Source organism: Peromyscus californicus, unplaced genomic scaffold (assembly GCF_007827085.1).
Source record: "Peromyscus californicus insignis strain IS unplaced genomic scaffold, ASM782708v3 Scaffold_21__1_contigs__length_65335640, whole genome shotgun sequence".
Lineage (NCBI taxonomy): Eukaryota > Metazoa > Chordata > Mammalia > Rodentia > Cricetidae > Peromyscus > Peromyscus californicus.
In genome coordinates, this window is record NW_026294514.1 from 28,485,857 (window position 1) to 28,510,598 (window position 24,742).

General features: G+C 55.6%; 2 protein-coding genes across 6 annotated transcripts; one reads left to right on the top strand and one right to left on the bottom strand.

The window, feature by feature from the left end:
- Positions 1-129: 129 nt before the first annotated feature.
- On the bottom strand, positions 130-20,485 carry Obsl1 (obscurin like cytoskeletal adaptor 1). Of its 4 annotated transcripts, XM_052749952.1 has the most exons (21): positions 19,474-20,485; positions 17,879-18,148; positions 17,550-17,801; positions 17,079-17,381; positions 16,613-16,909; positions 14,710-14,982; positions 12,501-12,773; positions 11,633-11,905; positions 8,187-8,459; positions 7,100-7,375; positions 6,738-7,025; positions 6,305-6,580; positions 5,446-5,715; positions 5,038-5,310; positions 3,894-4,160; positions 2,973-3,085; positions 2,278-2,434; positions 1,955-2,116; positions 1,522-1,626; positions 939-1,208; positions 130-261 (listed from the first exon to the last, which is right to left on the bottom strand). In XM_052749952.1, the coding sequence occupies exons 1-21, from the start codon at positions 20,483-20,485 to the stop codon at positions 254-256; spliced, it is 5,691 nt and encodes a 1,896-aa protein (XP_052605912.1). In that variant the 3' UTR covers positions 130-253. The 4 variants fall into 4 exon arrangements, 3 of the variants coding, with proteins under 3 accessions (XP_052605912.1, XP_052605913.1, XP_052605914.1); XR_008220884.1 differs by lacking the exon at positions 6,305-6,580 and having other exon boundaries at positions 939-1,194; XM_052749953.1 differs by lacking the exons at positions 130-261; positions 6,305-6,580 and having other exon boundaries at positions 931-1,208.
- Positions 20,486-21,026: 541 nt separating this feature from the next.
- On the top strand, positions 21,027-24,373 carry Inha (inhibin subunit alpha). Of its 2 annotated transcripts, XM_052749964.1 has the most exons (3): positions 21,027-21,139; positions 21,578-21,800; positions 23,360-24,373. In XM_052749964.1, the coding sequence occupies exons 2-3, from the start codon at positions 21,671-21,673 to the stop codon at positions 24,190-24,192; spliced, it is 963 nt and encodes a 320-aa protein (XP_052605924.1). In that variant the 5' UTR covers positions 21,027-21,139; positions 21,578-21,670; the 3' UTR covers positions 24,193-24,373. The 2 variants fall into 2 exon arrangements, with proteins under 2 accessions (XP_052605924.1, XP_052605923.1); XM_052749963.1 differs by lacking the exon at positions 21,027-21,139 and having other exon boundaries at positions 21,525-21,800.
- The last annotated feature ends 369 nt before the right edge of the window (positions 24,374-24,742 follow it).

Sequence of the window (24,742 nt, forward strand, 5' to 3'; positions counted from 1 at the left end):
TCAGTAACTGGTACTTCCATCAACCCAAGTCGGAAACCCTGCAACCTAGGAGCTATGCCACTGACTCTAGGGACTCCCTGCACACCTGCCCTCCCATGGCACACAGACAGGCGGGGGCACAAACAGTAGTGTGTGTTGTTGGTTTTTTTTAATTGTTTCCTGATACCTCTGGCTCCCCCCTTCCCACCGTGCCCAGCATAAGGGTACACGTCTCCTTCCAAACTGTCTGAGGGCATTGGTCTGGTTCAGTCTTCTAGTCACCTGTAGAAGAATGACTGCATGTGGGACCGGGGTGGGGAGAGTAGGGCAAAGCCAATTTCTTCCCCCTGGCAGAGCCTGGGTACCCACAAGGGGGAAGAGCTGGGTCCCACCCTTTTGGAGCCTCTGTCAAGGGTGTCTGTGGGGCCAAGAAGGTGGGAACAGGTAGGGTAGAACGCACAGCAAAATGTGTGAAAGATGTGCAAAGATTTGGGGTAGAGTGGGCACCTCTCATGTGAAAGAGGAAGAATGGGAAGGAGCTGCCCAGGCTGGTCTTGAACCCACTCAGGAGCGCAGAAGCCAGCTGGACAAAGGGCAGGAGCAGATGAAGGACAGGTACCAGCAGATACTGGTGGGTAGTGAGGAGAGGAGCAACTGGTAGCAATGGGGGTGTTCTGGGGAGACAAGCATGCACCAGAAGCAGAGGGAAGAGGCCCTTAGCAGGAAAGGTTCTAGGAAGGTCAGGGAAAGTTCTGAGACTCAGGGTTCCCTTTCCTCTTCAGCCTTGGGTGTGATCTCTCCTGCCCCTCCCCACATGCACCAGCACCTGCTGCCAAGAGTCTTTCCCCGAGTCCGGGAAAAGCTCTCATAGGTGTGCCTCAGCACTGAAGCTTCCAGGTGGCACCCTCTGCCTGGTCAGCATCCTGTTCCTGTGATTCTGCCCAGTGGGCTTTACTCACCCTCAACCAGCAGCTGTGTGTCAGCACTGTCCTGGCCCGCCTGGCAGCTGTAGGTGCCCTGGTCCTCAGGGCGGACGTCATGGATGACCAGGCTGTGGGTGGGGCCGTGGCTGCGCATCTCGTACTTGTTTCCCGGACACAATTCGACCCCCTCCCGCATCCAACACACGTGGCCTCCAGGGCGGGACACAGTCACCTCCAACACCGCCCTGCGGCCAGCCAGGACCGTCTTCTCTCGAGGTGGGCGGCGACACATCTGGAGAGGCAACGCTGCGGTTGGGGGACAGGGGCTTAATAAGGACACGCACGGCCCCTAGAGGAGAGGTGCATCTTCCCTGCCTACGACCTCCACTCCTGGTACAAGCCCTCCGTGCCACCAGTCGCTTTCCCTGCATGCCCGGCTCAAAGTCTCCTCCTCTCCGTCTCCTCCCGAGGAAATGAGCTGCCCTCTGTGACCTGCCCCAAGAGAGTCCCTCGAAGAGGAGAGATGAAGGAAGGAGCGTCTCTAGGACCAGCGGCTAGCGAGTCAGTCCCAGGACGGGAGATGATGCCCATCCCTGTCGCCTTCGCCTCAGAAGCTTACCCTCCACCTCCAGCCGAGCCAAGGACTGGGCGGGTCCCGCCTGGAAGCAGACTTCACCGGTGTCCTCGGTTCGCAGCTCGCTCAGCACCAGAATGTGTTTCTTCCCTGGGCGCGGGGGAGGGGAAAGTAGCGAGGCCTCAGCCGCTTCCCGGGACGATTGGAGAACGAGGGTGGCACCCGAGCAGGTCCCGGGGGTGGGTGGGTGGGGGAGTTCCGAAGTGTCAGTGCGTGGAATTGGAGAGAGGAAGCGAGAAGGAGCTAGGCAGGACTCGGAGCTGGCGGCGGAGGAAAAGTCCGGGAGACCCGATAGTGGGGCCGTGGGGCGGGGCCTGCTCGAGCTAGAGGCGGAGCTAATCCTAATGGGGCGGAGTCTGCCTGAACCCTGGGCAAGGTAACGGGGGCGGGGTCACAGAGGGTAGAAAAGCGACCAGACCTTCCTGACGGATGCGGACGCGACCTCCGGGTCTCAGGACGCGGCCTCCGAGCTCCCAGCGCCCGGTGGTCTCGGTCTCCGACACGGTGCACTCGAACGTGGCGCCGTCCCCTTCGCGGGCGCTAACAGACCGGAGCTCGCGGAGCACAGACACCTCGCGCTCTGGGGCGGAGCCGGGGGCGTGAGTCGGGGGCCGGGGCGGAGCCAGGACACACACCCGCCACGCCCCCCTCCCTAGAAGTGTGTAAACTGTCGGGGAACACCCTTCCGCAGTCCCGGCGCCCAAAGTAGTACCCAGCCCCGGGCATCCCTGGGGTACCCACCGCGCACTGTCAGACGCGCAGGCCCGGCGCGGGCCGTCCCCACAACGCAGCTGTAGGTTCCGGCGTCCGAGGAATTGCAGCGCCGCAGCAGCAGAAGGCGGCGCGTGCCGAGAGCCTGGAGCCGGAGCCGCGGGCTGAGAGACAGTGCCTGCCCATCCTAAGGGCCGGATTTGTAGCCGGTCAGACCGAGCCCAGCAAGACTCTGGAGGCCCAGGCCCTGGGAGGTGGCGGTGGCCTCTGTGCATGCCAAGCTGTCTAGAGGCTCACCAGTGGGGCTCCTTTGTGTTCCCCTGCTAGGGTTGGACTGTCCCATATCTTCCCTCTCCGGTCACTTCTCTGAGAAGGTGACATCCCTTGGGGACTTTAGTGCCGGGATTTGACACCAATGGCACAGAAAGCCCAGAGCTCTGCATGGACCCACCGAGGGTGGATTCTAAAATTGATTTCCAACATAGGCTGTACCCCTTTTGTCTGCCCTTGAGCAACTAATTCCGTCCATCCCACCGAACATATTCCACAGATAACCAATCTGGCGATAACAAGTTGTACCTTCCCAGGGTGTGGTTAAGGATTAAAAAGGATTAAATGTGTCATCCATCTTAGCCTAGTGCCAGTCTCACAGGACCAGTGGAGTGTTAGTTGCTTGCCCAAATTATGGTTATGTCGATAGGTCTTCACTAGGGCCATGCTCTGACCTTCTCCCATGTAACGTCAGCCAAAGTCTGGGAAAGCTCGCACTCGAACGTGGCTGCGTCCCCTTCAGTCACTTCTAGGTCCTGTGGCCCCCGCACAATAGTCACTGGGACCTCTGGGAGTGGGTAAGGGGGAACAATGCCAAGCGACAAGGGTGGGTGAGGAACGAGGGCCCCATCTGCACAGCACACAGGCACAGCAGGTCAGCGGTGATGCATGCAGGTGGCCAGTGGAGGGCGCTAGCGAGTAGAGGACATCCGAGGACAGGAAGTTCAAAGGAGATGCTGGAGAAGGGGAGACACAGCGGGGGCCAGAGGGCCAGTGGGGTAGGAGTGACGAGCTGGGAGTCACATGTTGAGGCGATCAGCCGGGGACATGCTGGGGCTGGAGGGGAATGGTGGAAGCTGAAGAAGAGATCACCAAAGGGATCACTCATAGATGCAGAGACAGCAGTGGCCACGGAGCGGGAATGGATAGCTGAAGACCCTGGGCTTGGGGTGGGGGCACAAAAGCTCCACAGAGCACCGAGGTCCATTAGTCACACAGAGGTGTGATTCATGCAGAAATCAGGAGGGCTGGAAAGATGGGGGCCCTCAGGCAGAGTTAGTACCAGAGCACCCTTTGGTGGTTCGTCAGTGGTAGAACTACAAGGGATACACTTAGGCAGCAAAAGGGCCCACTGAGTCAGAATAATAGTCAGTGAGCCATGTCCAGGTTGACTGGACTAAGGGACCATACAGACATGGGATTTTTCAAGATGGCCCCCGTTTGCAGGGTTGAACACAAAGGTGGTCACTGTGGGGGCCACACAGATTCAAAGGGTCCAGGGATTCCCCACTTTGGCAGGGTGGTCAGTAGGAGCCACATGCTTAAGTCAGTGGTCACACACAGGAGATTAGCAGGCAGGGGCCCAGAGGCCACACCTCTCACTGAGAGCCGAGCAGCGCATCGAAGGGTATCCGACGTGAAGGAGACACAGCCCGAGTCAGCCAGACCCAGGTCACTGAGCACCAAGCGGTGAGTCCGGCCTTCTGAATAAATGTGGCACTTGGGCCCCGGGTGCAGCCGGACTCCACCCTGGGCCCACTCTCCAGTCACACCCTCCTGGGACAGCTCCAGCTGGAAGGTGGCACTGTCCCCTTCATTGACAGTCACATCCTCCAGAGGCCGAAGTTCCCTCAGCTGCCGGGCTGGTGTGGGGAGATGAGGAGGGGGGGGATGCCAGCTCTAGCTCTGAGCAGGGTTCAGGGGCTCGCCCACCCCTTAGCACTCTCCACCCCACCCCCAGCACTCGGAGGTCCTAACCACAGAAGTTCACGCTGGGTAGGTGGGAGGAAGGGACAGACACAGCTGGCTAGATTTGGTCAGGGGAGAGGTGTACAGATTAGGAAAAGGAAAACACATAAAAGGAGTGTTAGTGTGGGGGGCGGTGAGACGTCTGGGGTGTTGTGACACCGGAAGGAACAGGAAATCTGAAGCCAGACCCGCTGGGATTGGAGCCTCGCTTTAACATATAATTTGTTATGTACCGTGTGATCTTTGGCCCTAGTTTTCCCTGTTTGCAGAGATGAAGAGCAGTGAAGCTCTGGATTAGACTGTGATGAACACCTATCACCACCGATGGCAGCCAATCACCAATCTGCTAACTTCCTCCAAGTCTCTAGAGTAGAGACCAACCCCATTTTAGGGAGACTTGTTTGAGAGAGATTGCATGAGGTCACACAGCTGACTAGCATGGGGTGGTGGGTGAGAAGTGCTATGTGCCAGCCATCTTTTGAAGAATAAATACAGAAGAGTCTTTCTGGAGTATAACATTTATGTTGCTTGCTAGCAAAGCCATCTTGGAAGTTGGGGTTGGAGAGCAAAGTCCACTTGGACTTCTGAGGTAACCAGAAAACATTAGAAAAAGAGAGGTTTCGCTTTGAGCAGGGAGTCTTCCGGCTCTGACCCCTGAACGGGATGGCCAGGGCAGACTTCCCTTAGCAGAAAGGGGCACTTTGGTGGGGGGTCTCGGGGACTCTGGGCCAGCCAGGTGGATGACGAATTAGGAGAAGACAGGGCACTCACGCCTCACACTGAGCCTGGCCAGGGTGCGGTCGTGGCGGCTCTCGCAGCCGTAGGTACCCTGGTCGGTAAGTAGGACTCCATGGATGGAGAGGCGGTGGACATGGCCATCCTGGGCAGTGGTCAGGCGGGAGTCAAGGGGAAGAGGTTCCCCACCTCGTAACCAGCGGATGGCTCCAGCTGCACCCACTCGGCCTGTCTCCACCTCAAGGCACACATCCTGACCTTCCTCAGCCCGCACATCCTGCAGCCGCCTCAAGAACAGCAGCTCTGTCTCTGGAAGGGAAGAAGAGAGGAAGGAGGTCATGGAGCCCTGATGCTGAGGGCTGGCCCTGGCTACCTCACTGCTAGGCCAGGATTGTGAGGGGGGTGAACAGGGGATGGAGCATTTTATGCTCAGCAGCACTGAACCTCGAACATGGAGCCTGGCACTCGTGTCTGCGGCTCCCACGCGGGCAGTCACGGTCCCCGTGTCTTTGAGCTGGCAGCCTCGGATGATCAGAGTGCGGCTCGAACCATTCTGGACCATTTGCAGCTGGGGCCCTGGAGTGACAACAGCCCCATTGCGTAGCCAGGTGACCTGGGCATCCGGTGGTGAAACTTCACACTGGAATGTGGCATCATCGCCCTCGTGGACCGTCAGGGGCGTCAGTTCGGAGACTAGCTTCACTGGTGGGGATTCTGGAAGGAGGGGTGAGGCAGTGAACTGGGTACCTCTTTTCTCCCTCTCTCCTCATCTCTTCCTTAGGACTCAAGCCCTCATTCTCCCCCTCAATTACTACAGCTTGAGTACTGTGTTGGTCATGGGGGTTCTCCCAAAGACCAGGATGCCGATTCCCGGCCACACTTAGTAAGCTCCCTGCAATCCCAACGTGGCACCTCTTCCCAAGTCTCTAGTACCAATACATCATTTACTATGGGCCCCATTACAGCATTTAGTAGTCATGGCAACCTACATGCGATCCCATTTCAGAGTTGGGGCTCAGACAAGTAAAACAACTTAGCTAATGTCACACAACTCCCAGAGAGCAGAGTCTGGATTGGACCTTGGGCAAGTTGGTTCTAGAGGCTCTGTTCTTATCTACTGGGCCACACAGCATGCTAGGGTCCTGGGAAAAGGAGTTTGCTCTCCCAGGGTGACGTCATGCATGCATTGGTGGGGAACCACAGACAGGTTGGGTGAGACGTAGATGAGAAGAGCCCAGAAGGACAGGAGATGGTCTTTTTTGTGGGTGCCAGAAACCAATGGGTGTGAGGGGCGCACGGTTACCTTCCACACTGACGACGAAGACGCGACTGTCCTGGGGTACATCACACAGGTATTCCCCAGCGTCCCCTCTCCGTGCCCCCCGCACCCGCAGCACCTGCCTGGCCCCGGCTTGTTCCAGCTGTACCCGCCCCTGGTTCGCCAGGCGTTCCCCGTCCTTGTACCAGCGCACAGGGCCCCCTGGCCTGGAGAAGTGTACCACCAGCTCTAGGTCCCCGCCTGGGGTGCTTCGAACCCTCGTCTGGGCTGCCTCGGGGGCCACTACCCGCACCGGGGGCTCTGTGGGGTCAGAGCTAGGGGTCACTGGGAGGGCCATGAGGAGGGCAGGGAGACAAGCTGGGGAAACAGGGCAAGGGGATAGACGCGCTGTCTTAGGAAAGGGGGGGAGCCCTGGGTGTGGGGTGCTTCTAAGGCTTTCTGCCCAGGCTGTACTCACCAGCCACCTGGACATTGAAGTCGAGGCTTGGGGCCCCTGGGGCTGCCCCAGACTGGCAGGTGTAGACACCTGCATGACCTAGGTCTGCAGCCTGGATGTAGAGGATTCGGCGGGGACCCTCAGCTCTCAGCTCTAGTCCTTCCCCGTGCTGCACAGGGCTCCCATTATGGCTCCAGAACACCTGTGCATTTGCTCGGGACAGTTCACAGCTCAGCACCACTGGCTCCCCAGGAGCCACACAGAGGGGGCTTGGGGCGGCCTCTGGGGCCAGGAACTGCACTGGGAGCTCTGCGTAAAGAAAGGAGGTTGTGAGCCCGAGCCAGCCCCTGCCTCCCCACCCCAGGCTAGCCCGGCACACCCACCAGCCAGGCTGACGTTGAAGGTGACAGCCTCATCTCGGGTCTCACACACATACTCCCCGGCATCCTCGGGCTGGGCGTGGGGCAGGGTGAGAGTGCGGGAAGGCCCCTCGGCACCCAGCTGCAGTGCATCTGACACCTCTACTTCTAGTCCATCCTTGTACCAGCGCACCTGGGACCCAGCCGGGGCCACTTCGCAGCGTAGCTCCACATGTCCTGGAGCCCCAAACTGCAAATCCAGGGATCGGGCTGCTGGGTGCACAATCCTCTCTGGTGGAGCTGATGGGTGGGCAGGGAAAGGGGCACATGATTTTGACTCAAGGTCTCTCCTTGCCTCTCCAAAACACTTTATAGCTAAGGACCTGAGGGCTCCTATGAGGAAAAGGACTGCCCAAGGTCACAGAAGCGGGTCGGACTCATACCCAGACCTATCAAGTCACTCCTCCCGACGTTCATCCTGATTCCCTCCCCTGCTACGCTTTGCCTCTGACACACTTATCTTTTGTTACTTGATAAACCATTTATTTTATTATCATTATATTATTATTAGTAGTATTTGCCTGTCTACCCCTTCCCAATGTGAGTTCCACGAGCACAGGAACCTGTAGCTTACCGGTTCACTTTGTACCCCAGCATCTAGGATGATGTCAGGCAGGTACTAGCTGTTTTGACCAGCGTTTGTTAAATGAGTGAATGGCCCTAACGGCTGGGCTCCCTCTCACCAGCCCTGTGGTCACTGCCCCAGCCTGATGGCTCTAATGGTTAAGACTGAGGAGGCAGCCGGGCGGTGGTGGCGCACGCCTTTAATCCCAGCACTCGGGAGGCAGAGGCAGGCGGATCTTTGTGAGTTCGAGGCCAGCCTGGTCTCCAAAGCGAGTTCCAGGAAAGGCGCAAAGCTACACAGAGAAACCCTGTCTCGAAAAACCAAAAAAAAAAAAAAAAGACTGAGGAGGCTGTGAAGCTCTAGAGGTATGGGGGAGGGGGAAACGGGGGCCCCTAAGATGAGGCAAGTAAGGAGAGTGGACGGCGGTTCCACAGCACCCTGTCTCTCTACCTCCCTGGAAGAAGGCTACCCACAGAAACTACCCACCTGTGACGGTGACAGTGAAGAAGGCTGAGTCATCTCCAGCATCACAGACAAACTCGCCCCCGTCCTCTGGCTGGGCAGCAGGCAACACCAGACGGCGACGAGGCCCATCACTCTCCAGCACCAGGGCCTCACTCTCCTCTACCTCCAGCCCATCCTTATACCAGCGCACAGGAGCATCCTCTCGAGACAGCTCACACGTCAGCACCACACATTCCAAACTAACAGCAACCAAGGTCACCTCATCCTGGGGGTATATGATCCGCACGGGAGGCTCTGCAAAGGAGGGTGAACAAGGCCGTCACCAACTGGCATGATTTGGGCCCTGTTGCCCACGTGGTGATAACAGTACTGAGTACTGAGTAGCATAATTATAAAGAATAGGTCCCTGATCTGTCCTCTGAAATCTCTAGGGCCAGGTCTTTACAGAAATCCGAATATTTTGGAGTCTAAAAAGAAGGCTGCATTTCTCGTTTATAAGACACCTTCAGGCCCTGCACCTACCCCTTATAACTATCCCCACTAACATTTCTTTTGCTGTGTAATGTATTTACCCTCAGCAAGACATATTAAAAAGATAATAGTCGGGGCTGGAGAGATGGCTCAGAGGTTAAGAGCCCCGACTGCTCTTCCAGAGGTCCTGAGTTCAATTCCCAGCAACCACATGGTGGCTCACAACCATCTGTAATGAGATCTGGTGCCCTCTTCTGGCCTGAACGGATATATGCAAGCAGAACACTATATACATAATAAATTTAAAAAAAAAAAAAAAAAAAAAAAAAAAAAAAAAAAGATAATAGTCACACCTCACAAAGATATATATATATATATATATATATATATATATATATATATATATATATATATATCCCTACCAGATAGATCAGATAATTAAAGAGTAATTAAGTATGCAGCAGTTAAACTCAGTTTTAGTGAAATACTTTTTTTTTTTCAAGACAGGGTTTCTCTGTGTAGTTTTGGTGCCTGTCCTAGAACTCTCTCTGTAGACCAGGCTGGCCTCAAACTCGCAGAGATCCGCCTGCCTCTGCCTCCCGAGGGCTGGTTTTAAAGGCGTGAGCGACACCCTGCCCAGCCTTAGTGAAATTAACTTGACTGCCAAACTTTTCTTTCTTTCAAGAAAGGGTCTTACTGCATAGCCCTGGCCGGTCTGAACCTCACTGTGTAGACCAAGACGGCCTGGAACACACAGAGCTCCACTTGCCTCTGCCTCCTGAGTACTGGGATTACAGATGTACACCACCATACCAGAAGGCCACTGAACTTTCGGGGCTTTCAAAACTGTGCCTAAGGGATGGTCAGGATCTGTAGAACAGATACTTCTTAATGCTCTAGTAATGGCTCAAAGCACTTGGCATGGCTAGCCTCACAGTGATGTCTGGAGCGAAAGTACTGCGCTGTCTCCATTTTCCAGTTGAAAGAACTAAGGCACAGAATGATCAGCAATGAGCTGTCCTTAAGGTCACAGCTGACTACAGTTCCTGGGGGCAGGAGGAAGCACTTTCTGTTCCAGGCAGGCTCTCCTGCTGCCGGCAATGGGAGGCAATCCAAACCCAGGCTTGCGGCAACCAGGGAATGCTTTTGGTACTTGTACACCAGAGTTGCTAATACCCGTCTAAAAATTTCCCAGGGATGCTACGTGCTGCTTCGGGGATCTCATCCCCAAGCACAGGCCACTCCTCCAGAGAAAACGAACCAAGTCAGTATTATTAGATGCTCAGCAAGCCCAAGCTTACCCTGGTACCACGCCCTCTTGTTCCCCTGGGAATCAAGTTTCCAGATTAGCATGCACCTGGCCCCCTTGTGGCCGGGCTGGAGAACTACTAGCTTCCCTGAGTAGGATTTTTCAGAAGTTTGTGGAAGGACCCAACCCCAGCACACTGCAGCCTTGAGCTCCTGTGGGCACACCTCCACACACGGGATTCTTTTCTCAGAGTGTCTGAGCCAGAAGACTACAGAAGGCAGCTTCTTGGGCAGTGGCACAGATTGGAGCAGTGAGTTGGCAAAAAGCTATGACAAGAAAACCCATTTGGTGTGGGACCTGATCCACTGTGGCCTGGGGGTGAGGTGGGATTTGTGTGAACTTTCCTGTGAGGCACCTGGTGCTTTATGGTTGTGGCTGTTATGTCTGGTCAGGGCTGGGAACAAGACAGTAAAAGGTGGCTGGCTGTAAAACAGAATGTGTGCATGGCTTTGTTGCCATTGCGGACTCCGCTAACTGGGATATAAGGAGTGGAAGTCTGTAAGTAACTCGGTCTGGGCAGGACTCCTTGGGCAGGTCAGGGAAGAAGGTAACAGGGCCATGAACAATGGGGTGGTTGTCACAGTGCTGCCTTTGGGGTTCTTCTACGATGCCCAGAACTGCCTAAAACCCCCACTACCATCCTGAAGTCTCTGGCAAAAACAACCATCACTTCTAGCCATCCTGTACTGCCCCCTAGCTAGAATATTCTCTGCCCACTTCTTCATTCAGATTAGCTGCAGTAGAGTAAGTATTTTCATTACCCTGACCAGGCCAGCAGCCGCCAGCCCTAGGATTCCAATGCTGTCCTTGACAATCTACATTGACATGTGTCTGACTTTCTTACTAGGCTGTGCCCTTTGGGGAGGAAATGCATGTCTGTCCATATGCTGCAGAATATATGGAGGCCAGCCTACATTACAGTCACCCTGGGTGACTTTCTCCCAGGTCTTCTCCACCTGTCTGCTCTGTGGAGTCCTCCACCCTAAGCATGCTTGTCACTTATCACAGGTGTCTTGGAGAGTTTATTGGTGTGTTTATTGGTTTAACATAGGGGTCGCAAACTGCGGAGGCCAAGTAGGGTTAAGTCAATAGCTCAAGAGGTCTGGGGAGAGGCAGAAGGAATGGGAGGGTGGGTGGAACAGAGGGATGGAGGCCCCAGATTATGGGGCAGCTGCTACTCAGTGCCAGCCGTTCGTCGCCATGGGGGGAAACGGGACCAGAGCCGGCGGGTCTTCGGCTTTTTCAAGAGGACGCATAATTCCGGGTTGTTATTTTGACTGTCCTGACTTTGGTATGATTCTGCAGGCCAAATAAAACACATCTGTGGGCTGCATAGAGACCAAGAGTCTCCCCATTTGCGACCCCTGGTTAACAACCGTCTTCCTAGCTAGTCTGGCTGCACCCTGAACAGTAGCCCAGGCACCTGGCCCAGTGACTGGCCCAGACGGTGTGCAGTCCGTGAGCTGGTGGTGGAGCACAGCTAAGACCTGGCCTTGACACGGGAGAAGGGCCTGTTTATTCCAACTGGGGTTCCAGGTTCAACCAGCAGGGCCCCTGGTGCATGCACCCTCAACCCACACTTCCCTCCCTGATACCGGAAAGCTTGCGAGTGAGGAAAGAGCCACTCAGCACCCTTCACTCCCGGGGTTGTCCTCTGGTGATTCTAGGGGCTGGTGTGGGCTCACACCTGTGACGGTGACAGTGAAGGACGCCGACTCATCATCGATTTCACACAAGTACTCGCCGGAGTCCTCCAGCTGGACGGAGGGCAGCACCAGGCGACGGATGGTGTCTTCCTTCTCCAGGAGCAGCGCTGGGCTCTCCACCACCTCCTCCCCATCTTTGGTCCAGCGCACCTCAGCCCAGGGCCGGAACAGCTCACAGGTCAGCACCACACGCTCCAGGCGTACGGCTGCCACATACACTTTGCCGCTGGGGTACACGATCCACGAGGAGACATCTAAAGGACAGAGACATCTGCTGCTAGGCGAGAGGGGGTGGGACTGGGGTCCCCCGCTGCCCTTCCTGATCTGTGCCTGCCTCCTACGCTCTGAAAGTCTGCGATGTGTTGAAGTTACTCTGTAGGCGGTCACTCACAGCTAGAGCCACACAACCCTGAACATAACCATCACAGTCAAAAAGGCAGGACCATGATCTCCAAAGCACACCAAGCTTCGTGTGGGAGCTGCATAATGGGGACTGTGGTGACAACTTTAGCTGTGAGAACAGTTCACATTCTCTGGGATGAGACAGGGACTATATAAAAAATGAAATGCGTGAGAAGAAGGCTGGGTCTCGGGTGGAACTGGGGTCCCCTACGGGCCTCAGATACTTTTGACCCCGTCCACACCGGGTACCACCTGCTCTGTAACAGAACTGTTGTCCCCCAGGAACCCTCTTAGTAGGGGACTCCTGGAAGATGGGGATGGAAGGGGCTCCCTAGGGATGAGTAGCCAGGACTAGTGTGCTCAGGACTGGACAGTACAGGGAGGCTAGCGGAGGCTAGCCGAGTGACCCGCGGGAGCGTGTGCGCTAGCTACTCCAGCTGGTCCCACCTGTGATGGTGACGGTGAAGTAGGCCCGTTCGTCTCCGGCCACACACTGAAACTCGCCCCCCTCGGAGGGCTGGGCTGCAGGCAGCACCAGGCGGTGATGGGGCCCTTCGTTCTCCAGCACCACGAAGTCGCTCTCCCCGACCTCCTGCCCATCCTTGTACCACTGAACAGGGGCGTCCTCCCGGTCCACCTCACAGGACAGCATGACACACTCGGAGGTGATGGCGTGTACAAACACGTGCTCTCGGGGGTCCACAATGTGCACTGGGGGATCTGGATGGGGAACAGAGACGGATCACAAACAGCCCCTGACACAGGAGACACGTCTCTACACAGGAAGGCACTGGCGGTAAGGAGGAGGGGTTACTGAAGCCCTGGCATGCCGGGCTTTGGGGCCACCTGACATGAGATCCTGCTGGCAGGCAGCTTAGGCATGATGGGAGACGAAATAGCACTGAGTGGTCCACAGGGCCCCACAGGTAGCTGAGTGGGGACCCAGAGGGTCGGAGGCGCAGAGAGGTCACACAGTGGCATCCAATAGTGACAGGGGCCGAAGGAAGGTCACAATCACAAGGCACATGGCTGAGTTTACTGTTTCCTTCACAAGGACAGGACAGGACACGAAGGACAGGCCTGCAGGATGACTTAGCCAGAGTCAAGCAACTACCCTACTGGTCAGGGCTGTGTTTTGTATACCGGCAGTATCTCCAAGGCCCAGGTGTTAAGGGCTTGCAGGCGGGTCTGGTGCTATCATGGTGCTATGGCTTGGCTGGATGGGAAAACCTTGGGTCGCTGGAGCCAGTCTTCAAAGGGGCTGTTGGGATCCCAGCCCCTTCTCCTCCTATTTCCTGACCATGAAGATGAGCAATTTGTTTTGCCACATACAACCCAGCCTTTGACATCCAGTGCCCCCATCCATCACAGTCTCAAAACAATGGGTCCACTTGGTCTTGGGTTGGAATCCCCCAAACAAACCTTTTCTCATTATCAATGAACTTCTCAGGTATTTCACTACAGTGACAGAAAACAGACTGATATGGGTAGAGGGTTCCCTGTCACAGGGACATATGCAGGACATGTGCAGGTTGGGATCACAAGCTCTCCTGGTCATGGAGTTGAAACAGGATTTCTACGCAAAGGGATCAGTGGCACTTAGGCTGCCATCCTTGAGAGTCGGCTCCCTCCTTCCCTCCCTCCCTCCCTCCCTCCCTCCCTCTTCTTTTTTTTTTTCAAGACAGAGTTTCTCTGTGTAGCACTGGCTGTCCTGGAACTCGCTCTGTAGTCCAGGCTGGCCTTGAACTCACAGAGATCCTCCTGGCTCTGCCTCCCGAGTGCTGGGGTCAAAGGCGTGCGCCACCACTGTGGGCTCCTCCCTCCCTTCTTTTGAGACAGTGTCTCACATAGCTGAGGCTGGCCTCAGATCTGCATGTGCCACCTTGCTGAGTTCCTGTCAGCTTTCTCAAAAGAAGGCTCAGTCCTGGACGTCCCCATTCTGGATATCCCAGGAGACCTGGGAACATGCATTTGCAACAAGCGTCTACAGTGCTGTCTTGTGTGAACCATTGGACCAATACACGTAATACTCTTGCATAAATCAAGCCAGGCCTGGGTGCGATTCCAAGCCACCATCTTTGCTGGCTACGTGATGACAGTGAAGTCACAATAATTCTGTAACAGCCCTGGCTGTCCTGGAACTTGCTCTGTAGCCCAGGCAGGTCTCGAAATCACAGAGATCCACCTACCTCTGCCTCCCAAGTGCTGGGATTAAAGGTACATGCCACCAACGCCCGGCTGAAATTATACCTTATCGAGTTGTGTAAATTAAACAAAACAGCATAGGTTCAAATTACCTAGCATAGCTCTAGCCCCAGAGTAGGTTCTGAATAAATGCCAGTGACTCCCTTCTTCCCTCAGCTCCATTTAGCTCCCTCACCCAATCCAGCAGAGGGTGTGTATGCACTGGTAGGCAAGTGTGTTTGATGATATGGATACATGAGATTAAAGTCATAAATGCAAGACCAGGGATGTATCTCAGCAATACTCACCTAGTACCCACGAGGCCCTAGGCCACATCCAAATACCACAGAATGAAACAAATAAAAAGCTCTCCTTATAAGGGGACCTCCACCAAGCCAACAGACCACAGGGGCAGGGGCCACCAGGCTCCCAGTATTAGCCTCAGCCAGCAAAGGCCAGCATGGTTCCTGACCTTTAACAGTGACGTTGAAGAAGGCTGAGACCCCTTCGGTTCTGCATTCAAATTCACCGCTGTCTCGGACTTCAGCCGCAGGCAGGATCAGCCGGTGCTTGCGCCCGTCCATCTTTACTATGAGTGACTCACTCTCCTCCACTTTCTGCCCATCCTTGTACCAGGTTGCTGGAAAGTCCACCCTTGAGAGCTCACAGGTCAGCACCACACGTTCAGAGGTTGTGAAGGTCAGTAACACCTTGTCCTGGGGACTCAGGATGTGCACTGGGCTTTCTGCATGGAGAGAAACCTGGTCACTGTCAATGTCTTTGGTCTCTTCTGCTCAGATATGCATCTTTTTCTCCAGTGTGTGCTTGTGTAGGGGGGAATACATGGGGAAGACAGCTGCTGTCAGTGACTAAGGCCCAGCTGTCAGTCAGGGTTTTAAAAACAGGTCTGAGGTCAAAGGCATCTGTCAAGCACAGCCTTAAGGTACTAGGTTCAATTTCCTGTACTTGGAAAAAAAAAAAAAAAAAAGGATTGTGCTCTGCTATGGTTTGGATATGATCTGAATTGTTGCTGGAAGGTTCATGGTGATGGAAATGTGGTCCTGGGGTGGTGGTGGTGTTTGGAACCTTTAAGAGGGGAAGCCTAGGGCCGGGTGGGCGTTGGTGGTGCAGGGCTACACAGTGAGACACTGTCTTAAAACCAAAACCAAAACACCTAACCAACCGAGCAAGCAAGCAAAAACCAACCAAACCTCACCCTACACACTTGCTTCCTTCTGATCATGACAGCTTTTCTACTTCTTCGTCACGTTCTGACTTAGTGAAAGGTTGGGGGGCAGGGTCACTGGAGACTGAACTGATGGGGCTGACTAACTTTGGAATTCCAGTTTCCGGAACTGTGAGCTTAACAAAAGTACCCAGACAGTGTTGTTCTGTGTAGTTTTGGTGCCTGTCCTGGATCTCACTCTGTAGACCAGGCTGGCCTCAGACTCACAGAGATCTGCCTGGCTCTGCCTCCCGAGTGCTGGGATTAAAGGCGTGTGCCACCGCTGCCCGGCCCTAAGAATTCTTAAAGAGCCCATCTTTCCTGGTGCCTTGGGTGTTAGTGGTCCTAGGATACAGTTTAGAAACGCTGCTCTTGATAATTTCTGCCTTTGCTCTCTACTTCTGATGCTGGAGGTGAATTCTGGTAAGGCCTCAGGTTCTCTAGCAGCAGCAAGACAACCAAGTTCTAGGATGGCCCTTGAATTTTTAGCACCCTCTTCCCCAATCCGGAGTGATGGTACATTCCCTTTCCGACTTGTTCCAAAGGAAGCATGGTGTGTGGGTATGGGGTGGGGTGGGGATGGATGGATGGATGGATGGATGGATGGATGGATGGATGGATGGATCCTGGAGCCAAACTACCTTTGGGTAGGCCATTTAAATTCCTGGTGTCTGTCTTCCCACAAGCCAAGTGGGAATGACAGAAGAACTTGTATTAAAGGGCCATTGACAGGATTGGGCTAGTTGCCTAAGTTATGTGCCTGGCTCAAGGTGAACCGCTAGGCGACCGTGTTGGCAATCAGACAAGAGGACGGAAAGCAGGCAGGGACCAGGGCCAGGATTCATGTCTCTCAAAAGAGAGGACACATGTCATTATTTTTTGGTGGTATCGAGTTGGACCCAAGGCCTTGCACATGCTAGGCGGTGTTGTACCACTGAGCCCAGCCCCAGCCCAATGTGACAGAATTACTGCAGATTAAAGCAATCCAAATAGGAGCGACACTGATGAGCCCAAGAGAAGCTCAATGTGCTGTGAGTTGAACCCTCAATCGCAGCTCATCATGAATGCCCCTATTCTTGTAGCCCAGCTGTGAGAAACAGGCACCACATAGGCTTTGAACCCATCAGCCTAGGCGTCTACCAGTACCAACCTTGGATCGTGAGGGCTGCCGAGTCTTGCACACCAGGGCAGATGAAGCCTACCAGGGCCCCACTGTCCTGGTGCTTCACAGTCTGCAGGATGAGTTTGTGCTGCAGGCCCTTCTGCTCCACACGGTACCGCAGGGCTCCGGGCTCCACCTGGCCCTCTGGCTCATCACTCTTGAGCTGTTCCCCATTAAGGAACCAAGTGCCCTGGATGATGGTGGACAGATCAAGGGAGAAGACGGCGTCTTCCCCATCATACACCTGCACGTCCTCCAGGCCTGACACCAGGCGAGCTGTGGGCACTGGGACAGAGACAGGGTGGTATGGCCGTTAGAACCAGCAAGGGCAAGGTGGGGCAGAAGCTGGTGGGTCAAAGAACACCATTAAGGGCTAAGAGTCAGAGAAGGGAAGAAAGGCAATGGGATGGTATGACTTGGGGTAGAGATACTGATGGGCAAAGGCTTAACTCACCGAGGTGAGCAGAACCATTGAACACGACATGGGAACTGCGGCCGTGTTCACTGACTGTGCAGATGCGGAAGCGGTAGTCACCCTCAGAAGGTACACAGTCCCCCGGCACCTCTACAGCTCCGGCTTTCTCAATGCTGAAGCACTGGACCCAATCTTCAGAGCCAACCTCCTGCCGCTCGAGGCGGTAGATGAAGGAGGTCTCTGGGGCTGGCTCGGGGGGCTTCCAGGTCAGCAGGACCGTGTTCTTTTGGCCTTTGAACATCTCGACCAAAACGGGGGGCCCAGGAGGACTGTGCTTGACACCTGAGACACAGACGAGACAAAGACGAGACAAAGACGAGACTTTCCACCTGAGCCTTGCACAAGCCCCCAACAACACTTCTGCTTTAAATCCACGTTGCCAACCCAGGACCCAGCAACTGGCTAGCCTCCTGCCCTGGCCCTCCTGTTAATGGGGCTCCATGCTCTTACATTTGACCCTGAGCAGGGTGGTGGTACGGGAGTTGCCCAGGCTGAAGGTGATCTCGCCAGCATCCTCTCGGGTCACCCCTGGAAGGACCAGGGCATGCATGTGACCACAACTGCTCTGGCAGGTGGGTGGTAGCTCCTCTCCATCATGGCTCCAGGACCCCTGGACCCCAGCTTCTCTGGTCTCCACCAGCAACACTGCATTCTCTCCCTCCAGGACGTCAAGCTTCCGGGGTAAGCGCTTCAGGATGGGTCCTGAGAGGCGGATGGGAATCCATCAGCCCAGGATCCAGACACCGCCAGCCTCAGCCTCCCCGCACTGGCCAGCTGACCTTTGACCGTCACATTGGCCACAGTGCGCACTCGACCCCGCATCTCGCACAGATAGACGCCGTCATCATCCGCCTTCAGCCTGTGGATGATGAGGCGTCTCACGGTGCCCTCCTCAATCTGCTCGTACTTGCGGCAGGGTAGGAGTCGTTGGTCCTCTCGGAACCAGGCGGTGGGGATTCGAGAGTTGGGTACTTTACACTCTAGCACCGCAATCCCATGCTCTCGGCCCTCCACATCCTGGAGGGGCCTTGTGAATCGGAGGCGGGGTTCTGCAGAAAAGAGGAGAGGAAAAGAGAGAAGGCTCAGGAGAACCAGCTGAGGAGGTCTGCTGGTACCATACATTATCTGCTCTTCCCACAAGGCTGGGGATGGCAGCCAAATTCCCAGCAGAGCCAGACGGCCTAATTTCCAGCCTGACCGTGATGCTCACCAGCCATATCACTTTGAACACATCAGTTTGCTTGTGTGTTAAATGGGGAGAGGGAGGGTAAGAGCTGAACCAGGACCGTGATTTTTCCAAATTGTTCCCTAACTCTACAACTTTTGCCTAACTCTGCAAGGGTCTGCATTGAATTTTGCTTTAATAGCATCCCAAGCATTTCGAAACCGTATTTCGGAAATAGGGAACCACCAGAGAGCTAACTTGAGCTGGGGAAACGAGTTTTTGTGCCACTTGGAGAAGTTCCCGAACTTCCTTGAGGACGGCCCAGTGTCGCACTGGCCTGGCAAGTTTGGGCACATTGAGTTGTGCCCGTGAGGACACTGTAGGTATCACACACTTGGTGAAGTGCCAGGCAGGACTCAAGGGAACTTCCGGACACGTTTTCCTTGGAAGGAGAAAGTGTAAGTGGAATCGCTCAGGTTGTAACCAAGTCCTGTTAAGGAGAACGTTAGCTTCAGTGTGACTTCCGGGTGTGTTTTGTTTTCTCTGGATTTTCTGTTCATGAGTACCGAGAACACGTTAGGAAATTTTTTTGTTTTTGTTTTGTTCCCCCACCCCCACCCCCTTTTATGCTCATCTTCTTTCAAACTTAAACAGCAGATTAATGAAAGAATAGAGACGGCCGGGTACTTTTCCTCTAGCAAATTTATCTCCCCTGTGAATGAGCAGTTGCTCCAGGGAGGTTTGCATGGGCCTTCCCAACAGATTCCAGGACTGACTGAAGCTGTGAACACAGCCTCCAGTCCAAATGTGTGTTTTCAATACAGCATCCCCCTTGTTCTCACTGATTAGCATGTTATAAATTTAGACTTAGTTATTTACACCCATAAAATGCTCCTTTTATCTTACAGACAGGGCTGCCTGCCGCTGGGAATCCAGTTGGGAAAGGCGGCCGAAAAGAGCAAAGGATGAGAGTGTAGGACTTTGAAAGTTTTACACAGTCATCTATTCCTAAATTTAGTGGTTTTAGCGATTTTCAACGTCTGGCTGGGTAGTTTGCTAAGAATTTCTCAAGTGTCTTGGAGACGTCTAAATTCGCATCCCTGAGGGTGGGAGGCAGGCAGGAAATGGGAATTCAGTATTTCCCTAGGACACGGAGGTGGACAAAGAGCAAGGTGGATCTCTGAGGACACTAGAGGCACGGTGCTCTACCTTTTACGTGCAACTGGACCGCGCTGAGCGTCTGGCCCGCCGAGTTGCGCGCCGCACACACGTAGAGCCCACGGTCTTTGGCCTGGCAGTAGAGCACCTTAAGCACAAAGCCACCGTCGCGGTCGCGGTACATGAGGCGGCGGCGGTCGGGGAGCAGAGGGCGGCCCTCCCAGTGCCATTCGATCTCGGGCTCCGGCTTGCCCATCACGTAGCAGCGGAACTTGGCATGCTTGCCCTCGTTCACCCAGAAGGTCTTGGGTGCACACTTGAGAGGCTCCACCACGGATACGGGGGCCTCATCCGGGTCCTCGGGCGGGCTCTCGTGGGGCTGGTGCACCTGGAGTAGTGCGCCGGCCTGCGCGTGGCCGTGCGCGTTGCGGGCGTGGCACACGTACACCCCGGAATCGGGCAGCCGCGCAGCCTGGATGCGCAGCGTCAGGCTCGCACCCTGGCCATCGGCGCCGCGGCCCGGCTCCAGCGCGAAGTGGCTGCTGTCCCACACTTCGTCCAAGGCCATCCCATCCTTCTCCCAGTGCAGCGTGGGCTCCGGGAGGCCTCCCACCTGGCACGTCAGCACCACCTCCGCCCCGCGCAACACCCACTGGGACTGGGGCCCCGTTAGGAACACCGGGGCGCTCTCCCCGGTGCCCGGAGGCTGCAGCGGGCAATCAGAGGACTGGGGCTCGGGCTCTGGAGCGGGGGGCTCCAGGACGGTCACCGCGGCCGCCGCGTAGGCCTCTCCAGCCGCGTTGCGGGCGCGGCACACGTAGACCCCGGCGTCGGTGGGCAGCGCGCCGCTCAGCAGCAGGCTGTGCTCGGCGCCGTCCTCCGGGAAGCTCAGGCGCTCGGAGGCCACCAGCGGCTGCCCGCCTTTCTCCCACAAGACGGTGGGCGGCGGCTCCCCCAGGACCACGCATTTGAGCTCGGCCTCGGCGCCACTTACCACCCGCACGGGCCGCGGGAAGCGCAGGAAACACGGGGGGCTCCCCTGATCCCCTGATCCGGCCTTCATCGCGGCCGCTGCAGATGGCCTGCCTGGGCGCGCGGGAAGGCCGGGAGCCGAGACCGGAGCGTGGCGGAGCAGGCGCGGGGACCCGTGGAACTCCGATGCCCTCCGGTGTCCGCTCGCCTCCTTCCCCTCGACCCGACCTGCAGCCCTGTTGCTGCGCGGCGATTCCCGGGCCCAGAGCCCAGAGCTCAGGGGGCAGTCCTTCCTGTTTGCTTGTGCAGCGAGGGGCCCTGCAGCCTAGTCTGCCCGCGGCCTGGCTTCCTGCTCCCGGGAGCCTCTCTTCCCAGCCCCCTCCCACAGCCTGGGCCTCTTCCCCCTCCTCCCTCCCACCTCCAGCCGCCAGGTCCCCAACTGCCGGCCAGGCTTGGGCCTGAGTGGCAGAGGCGCCTGCAGCTGCCAATCCCAAAAATATTCTCTGATGACACAGCTGGAGGACAAGAGCCCAGACTGGCTCCTCCAGGCTAAGTATAGAGCAGGCGGGACCACCTGCCCTCGGCCCAGAGCCCCAGCCCCAGGTCTTCCCTCCCACGTTGACCCTAACAGCTGCTGGGGTTGAAAGGAGCACCAGAAAGTCTGAAGGGGTTGGTGCATTCCGTCTTCCTGACAAAGGACACATTTTAGGAACTCATGACTAGTCAACCTTAGCACCCAGGCAAGGTACCTGTGGTACCTGATGTCGACTCTTGGGGTGTGTGTGTGTGTGTGTGTGTGTGTGTGTGTGTGTGTGTGTGTGTGTGATGGGTTGTATGCTTGCATGATGGGTCAGGTCACTTGGGGTGAACGCCCTCCACAGCCCCTTCCCCCACATTGTTGGCGGGAGTCGGAGATAAGGCTCAGGGCCACAGACATCTGCGTCAGAGATAGGAGGTCTCAATGCCATGGGTAGGGGCAACTGGGACTGTAGGCCGTGGGAAGGACTGGGGGAGACTGGGTGGAGAAGGGTAGAAGAAGGCAGGCTGTGGGATGGGGAGGGGACAGTGGGGAGGTCCTGGACAGAAGGGTCACGGGGCAGGGTGTGGGTTCCCTGTTGTCAGAGCCAAGTGAACTATGGTGATCCAGACGTCCCTGCTGCTCCTTCTGCTGTTGACCCTACAGGATGGGGACAGCTGCCAGGGGCCAGAACTGGTGCGGGAGCTTGTCCTGGCCAAGGTGAAGACCCTGATCCTAGATGCCTTGGGGCCCCCAGCCATGGCTGGGGAAGGTGGGAGTCCCGAAATAAGGCGGCTGCCCCGGAGACACGCCCTCGGGGGCTTCATGCACAGGACCTCTAAACCGGAGGAGGAAGATGTCTCCCAGGTCATCCTTTTCCCAGCCACAGGTAATGAAGTTGGGGACTGAAAGGTCAACCTTGAAAAGTAGTGGGTGCCTGTCTCATGGGCTTGGGAGCCGGGCGGATCTGGATGTGAATGGTAGCCCCACTACTCAGCTGACTTTGTAGCAGTGGGACAGGCTGGAGTAATCCATGGGCCTCACACAACTGGAATATTAGGGAAGCTAAGGCTCTATGGAGACTCAGGCTCCTGTCTGCTGTCTGCCCTCCACCACCACCACCACACACACACACACACACACACACACACGCACCCTGTTTCATTAGCCCTAAGCAGCTGGGACTTGAGAGGGTCTCGGGTGCAGCAGAATGCTTAGCTGTGTTCCCAGGAGTCTCTCTCTCTCATCCCTGTGTATGTTTCCCATATCCCAGTGACTGGAAGAGTAAAGCCCTCCTCCCGCTGGGCTCCCTTCTCATCTGGCCCACTCTTCTTTTAGAGCGGTCCCCTCGCTTCCCTCCCTTTGGTCCCTGGGAAAAGAATGGATTTCAGATCAAGTGGAATCCCAGTCTGGCCACTTAAGGGCTGACTGTCAGCCACTTCGTATCTCTGGCCTCAGTGTCTTGTCTGAAAATTGGATCAACTGGGAGAATTTGTGATGAGAGAGGCTGTGTACTAGTGGGGCCCCGACTGCCGGTCTTTAGACGATGGTCGGCCCATGATGCTTACTGTAGTCTGTATGTATTTTGGGACCGGATGCCAATTGCACTTCCCTGGGAAGGCTTGACCTCTGTTCTATTCTCCTGTCCATTCCATCCTTCCTCTTTTCCTTCCCCACCCCTCCTCCACTTTTCTCATGCTGTTCTTCTTGTCTGATGATGCATATGCATGTAAGCGGGTGGAGGTCAGAAGTTGTCACTGAACGTCTTCCTCGGTCACTTTCCGCCTAGGTGTTTGAGATAGTCTGTCACGGAGCCGGGAGCTCACCAGTGAGACCGAATGGCCGGCATTCCCCAAGTGTCTCTCTCTCTTCGGTACTGAGATTACAGGAAGGCATCCAGCTTTCCATGTGGGTGCTGGGGACTGAACTTTGGTCCTAATGCTCAAGAAACAAGCATTTTTACCAAATGAGCTGTCTCCCCGCCCTGTAACCTGTTCTTAAAAATAGTTACTTTAGGGAATTTATCATATTAAGTTTCTGACATGCCGAGATATATCAAAAGCAACATAACGCAGATCTATATACACAATAGCCAAGATAATCACTATGTGAATCTGATGAGCATTAACATGAGCCTTACCAGTGTACCAGAGGGTGAGGGTGGAGTGGAGAGAATGAAATGGACTCTTACACGTGGCTGTTTATATTAATTGGTAAAACCGCTTAGAAGAGAGATTGCCAATGTCTTGTTTTGATGATGAATAGAAAATTGGGGAGCCTCTGTCAGTTTTCCCAAGACTCCAGAGAGTGTCTGGGTCTAGGCACTCAGCAGTGTTGGAGACCTAGTCAGCACTGAGGGATGTCCTCCATGTTCTTCTCATGGAAGTGGAGGTGGTTCCAGTCCTACAAACCAAGGTTGCCCTCTCTTTCCCCTTCTGTCCCCTGCAGGTGCCACCTGTGAGGACCAGCCAGCTGCTGGAGGGCTTGCCCAGGAGGCTGAAGAAGGCCTCTTCACTTATGTGTTCCGGCCATCCCAACACATGCGCAGCCACCAGGTGACTTCAGCCCAGCTGTGGTTCCACACGGGGCTAGACAGGAAGAACACAGTGGCCTCCAATAGTTCTGCGCCCCTTCTAGACCTGCTGGTGCTGTCATCTGGAGGGCCCACGGCTGTGCCTGTGACCTGGGGACAGGGCCCTCCTCGCTGGGCTGTACTGCACCTGGAGGCCTCTGCTCTCCCTCTGCTGACCCACCCCATCCTTGGATTACTGCTTCGATGCCCACTCTGTTCCTGCTCAGCCCGGCCCGAGACCACGCCTTTCCTGGTGGCCCACACTAGGGCTAGACCACCCAGTGCGGGGGAGAGGGCCCGCCGTTCGACTCCCTCGATGGCCTGGCCTTGGTCTCCTGAAGCTTTGCGTCTGCTGCAGAGGCCTCCAGAGGAACCCGCTGCGCATGCCCACTGCCATCGAGCTGCGCTCAACGTCTCCTTCCAGGAGCTGGGCTGGGAACGCTGGATTGTGTACCCTTCTAGTTTTATCTTCCACTATTGCCATGGTAGCTGTGGGGTGCCCACATCTGACCTGCCCCTGCCACCGGTCCCTGGAGTTCCCCCTACCCCTGCTCAGCCCCTGTTTTTGGTGCCAGGGGCCAAGCCCTGCTGTGCCGCTCTGCCAGGGAGCATGAGGTCCCTTCGTGTCCGAACCACCACAGATGGAGGTTACTCTTACAAGTATGAGATAATACCCAAACTTATTACACAACACTGTGCTTGTATCTGAAAGCATCTTGTTTCCTCATCCCACAGCCGATGGCCACCGACATCAGCTAGGAGGAGAGCAGGGTGTGGAAAACAGACAGTTTCCATGTCCTCTTCCCTACACTTTTCTGTCTGGGGGCGCCATACCCTAGTCCCTCCTGCTCCCGAGGACAACAATAAATAAAGAAGAGTCTGTGACTTGGCATGCGTTTTCAGCTTTCTTTGATATGGCGTTGGCGAAGTCTGGGGTCAGAGAGAATGGCATGATGGGATTTCAGATTACTCAGCTACATTTGGCTTTGAGGTCTATCATCTAAGAGGTAAAATTAGGTGTGAATTTGTTGGGAAGCTGCCAAATGTCCCAAAGCTCTTTGGACACCCACTCTAGGGACAAAACTGTCCCCTTTCAAGATGAGCTTGGTGTGTCACACAGTCTGCTGGTCTTGCCACAGCTAAAAGGAACTGTTACTCTCACGGTGGCTTCATCCAAGGCTGTCATAGCCCCCACTGCGTGTGGCTGTTCTCTGCTCTAGCTCACTGGTGTCTATCTCAAGGTCAAGGGATTCATAGCC

What these genes read in the sequence shown, in the direction of transcription:
- Inha (XM_052749963.1), top strand. Translation starts at nt 21,530, where the DNA reads ATGGTGATCCAGACGTCCCTGCTGCTCCTTCTGCTGTTGACCCTACAG. An exon ending in CATCCTTTTCCCAGCCACAG is followed by an intron (nt 21,801 to 23,359) that starts GTAATGAAGTTG and finishes TGTCCCCTGCAG; the next exon opens with GTGCCACCTGTGAGGACCAG.
- Obsl1 (XM_052749952.1), bottom strand. Translation starts at nt 20,485, where the DNA reads ATGAAGGCCGGATCAGGGGATCAGGGGAGCCCCCCGTGTTTCCTGCGC. An exon ending in CTTCACTGTCACCGTCACAG is followed by an intron (nt 8,460 to 11,632) that starts GTGTGAGCCCAC and finishes CCTCCTTTGCAG; the next exon opens with AGCCTCCCGTGCGGATCATA. An exon ending in CTTCGTCGTCAGTGTGGAAG is followed by an intron (nt 5,716 to 6,304) that starts GTAACCGTGCGC and finishes CCCTCCTTCCAG; the next exon opens with AATCCCCACCAGTGAAGCTA.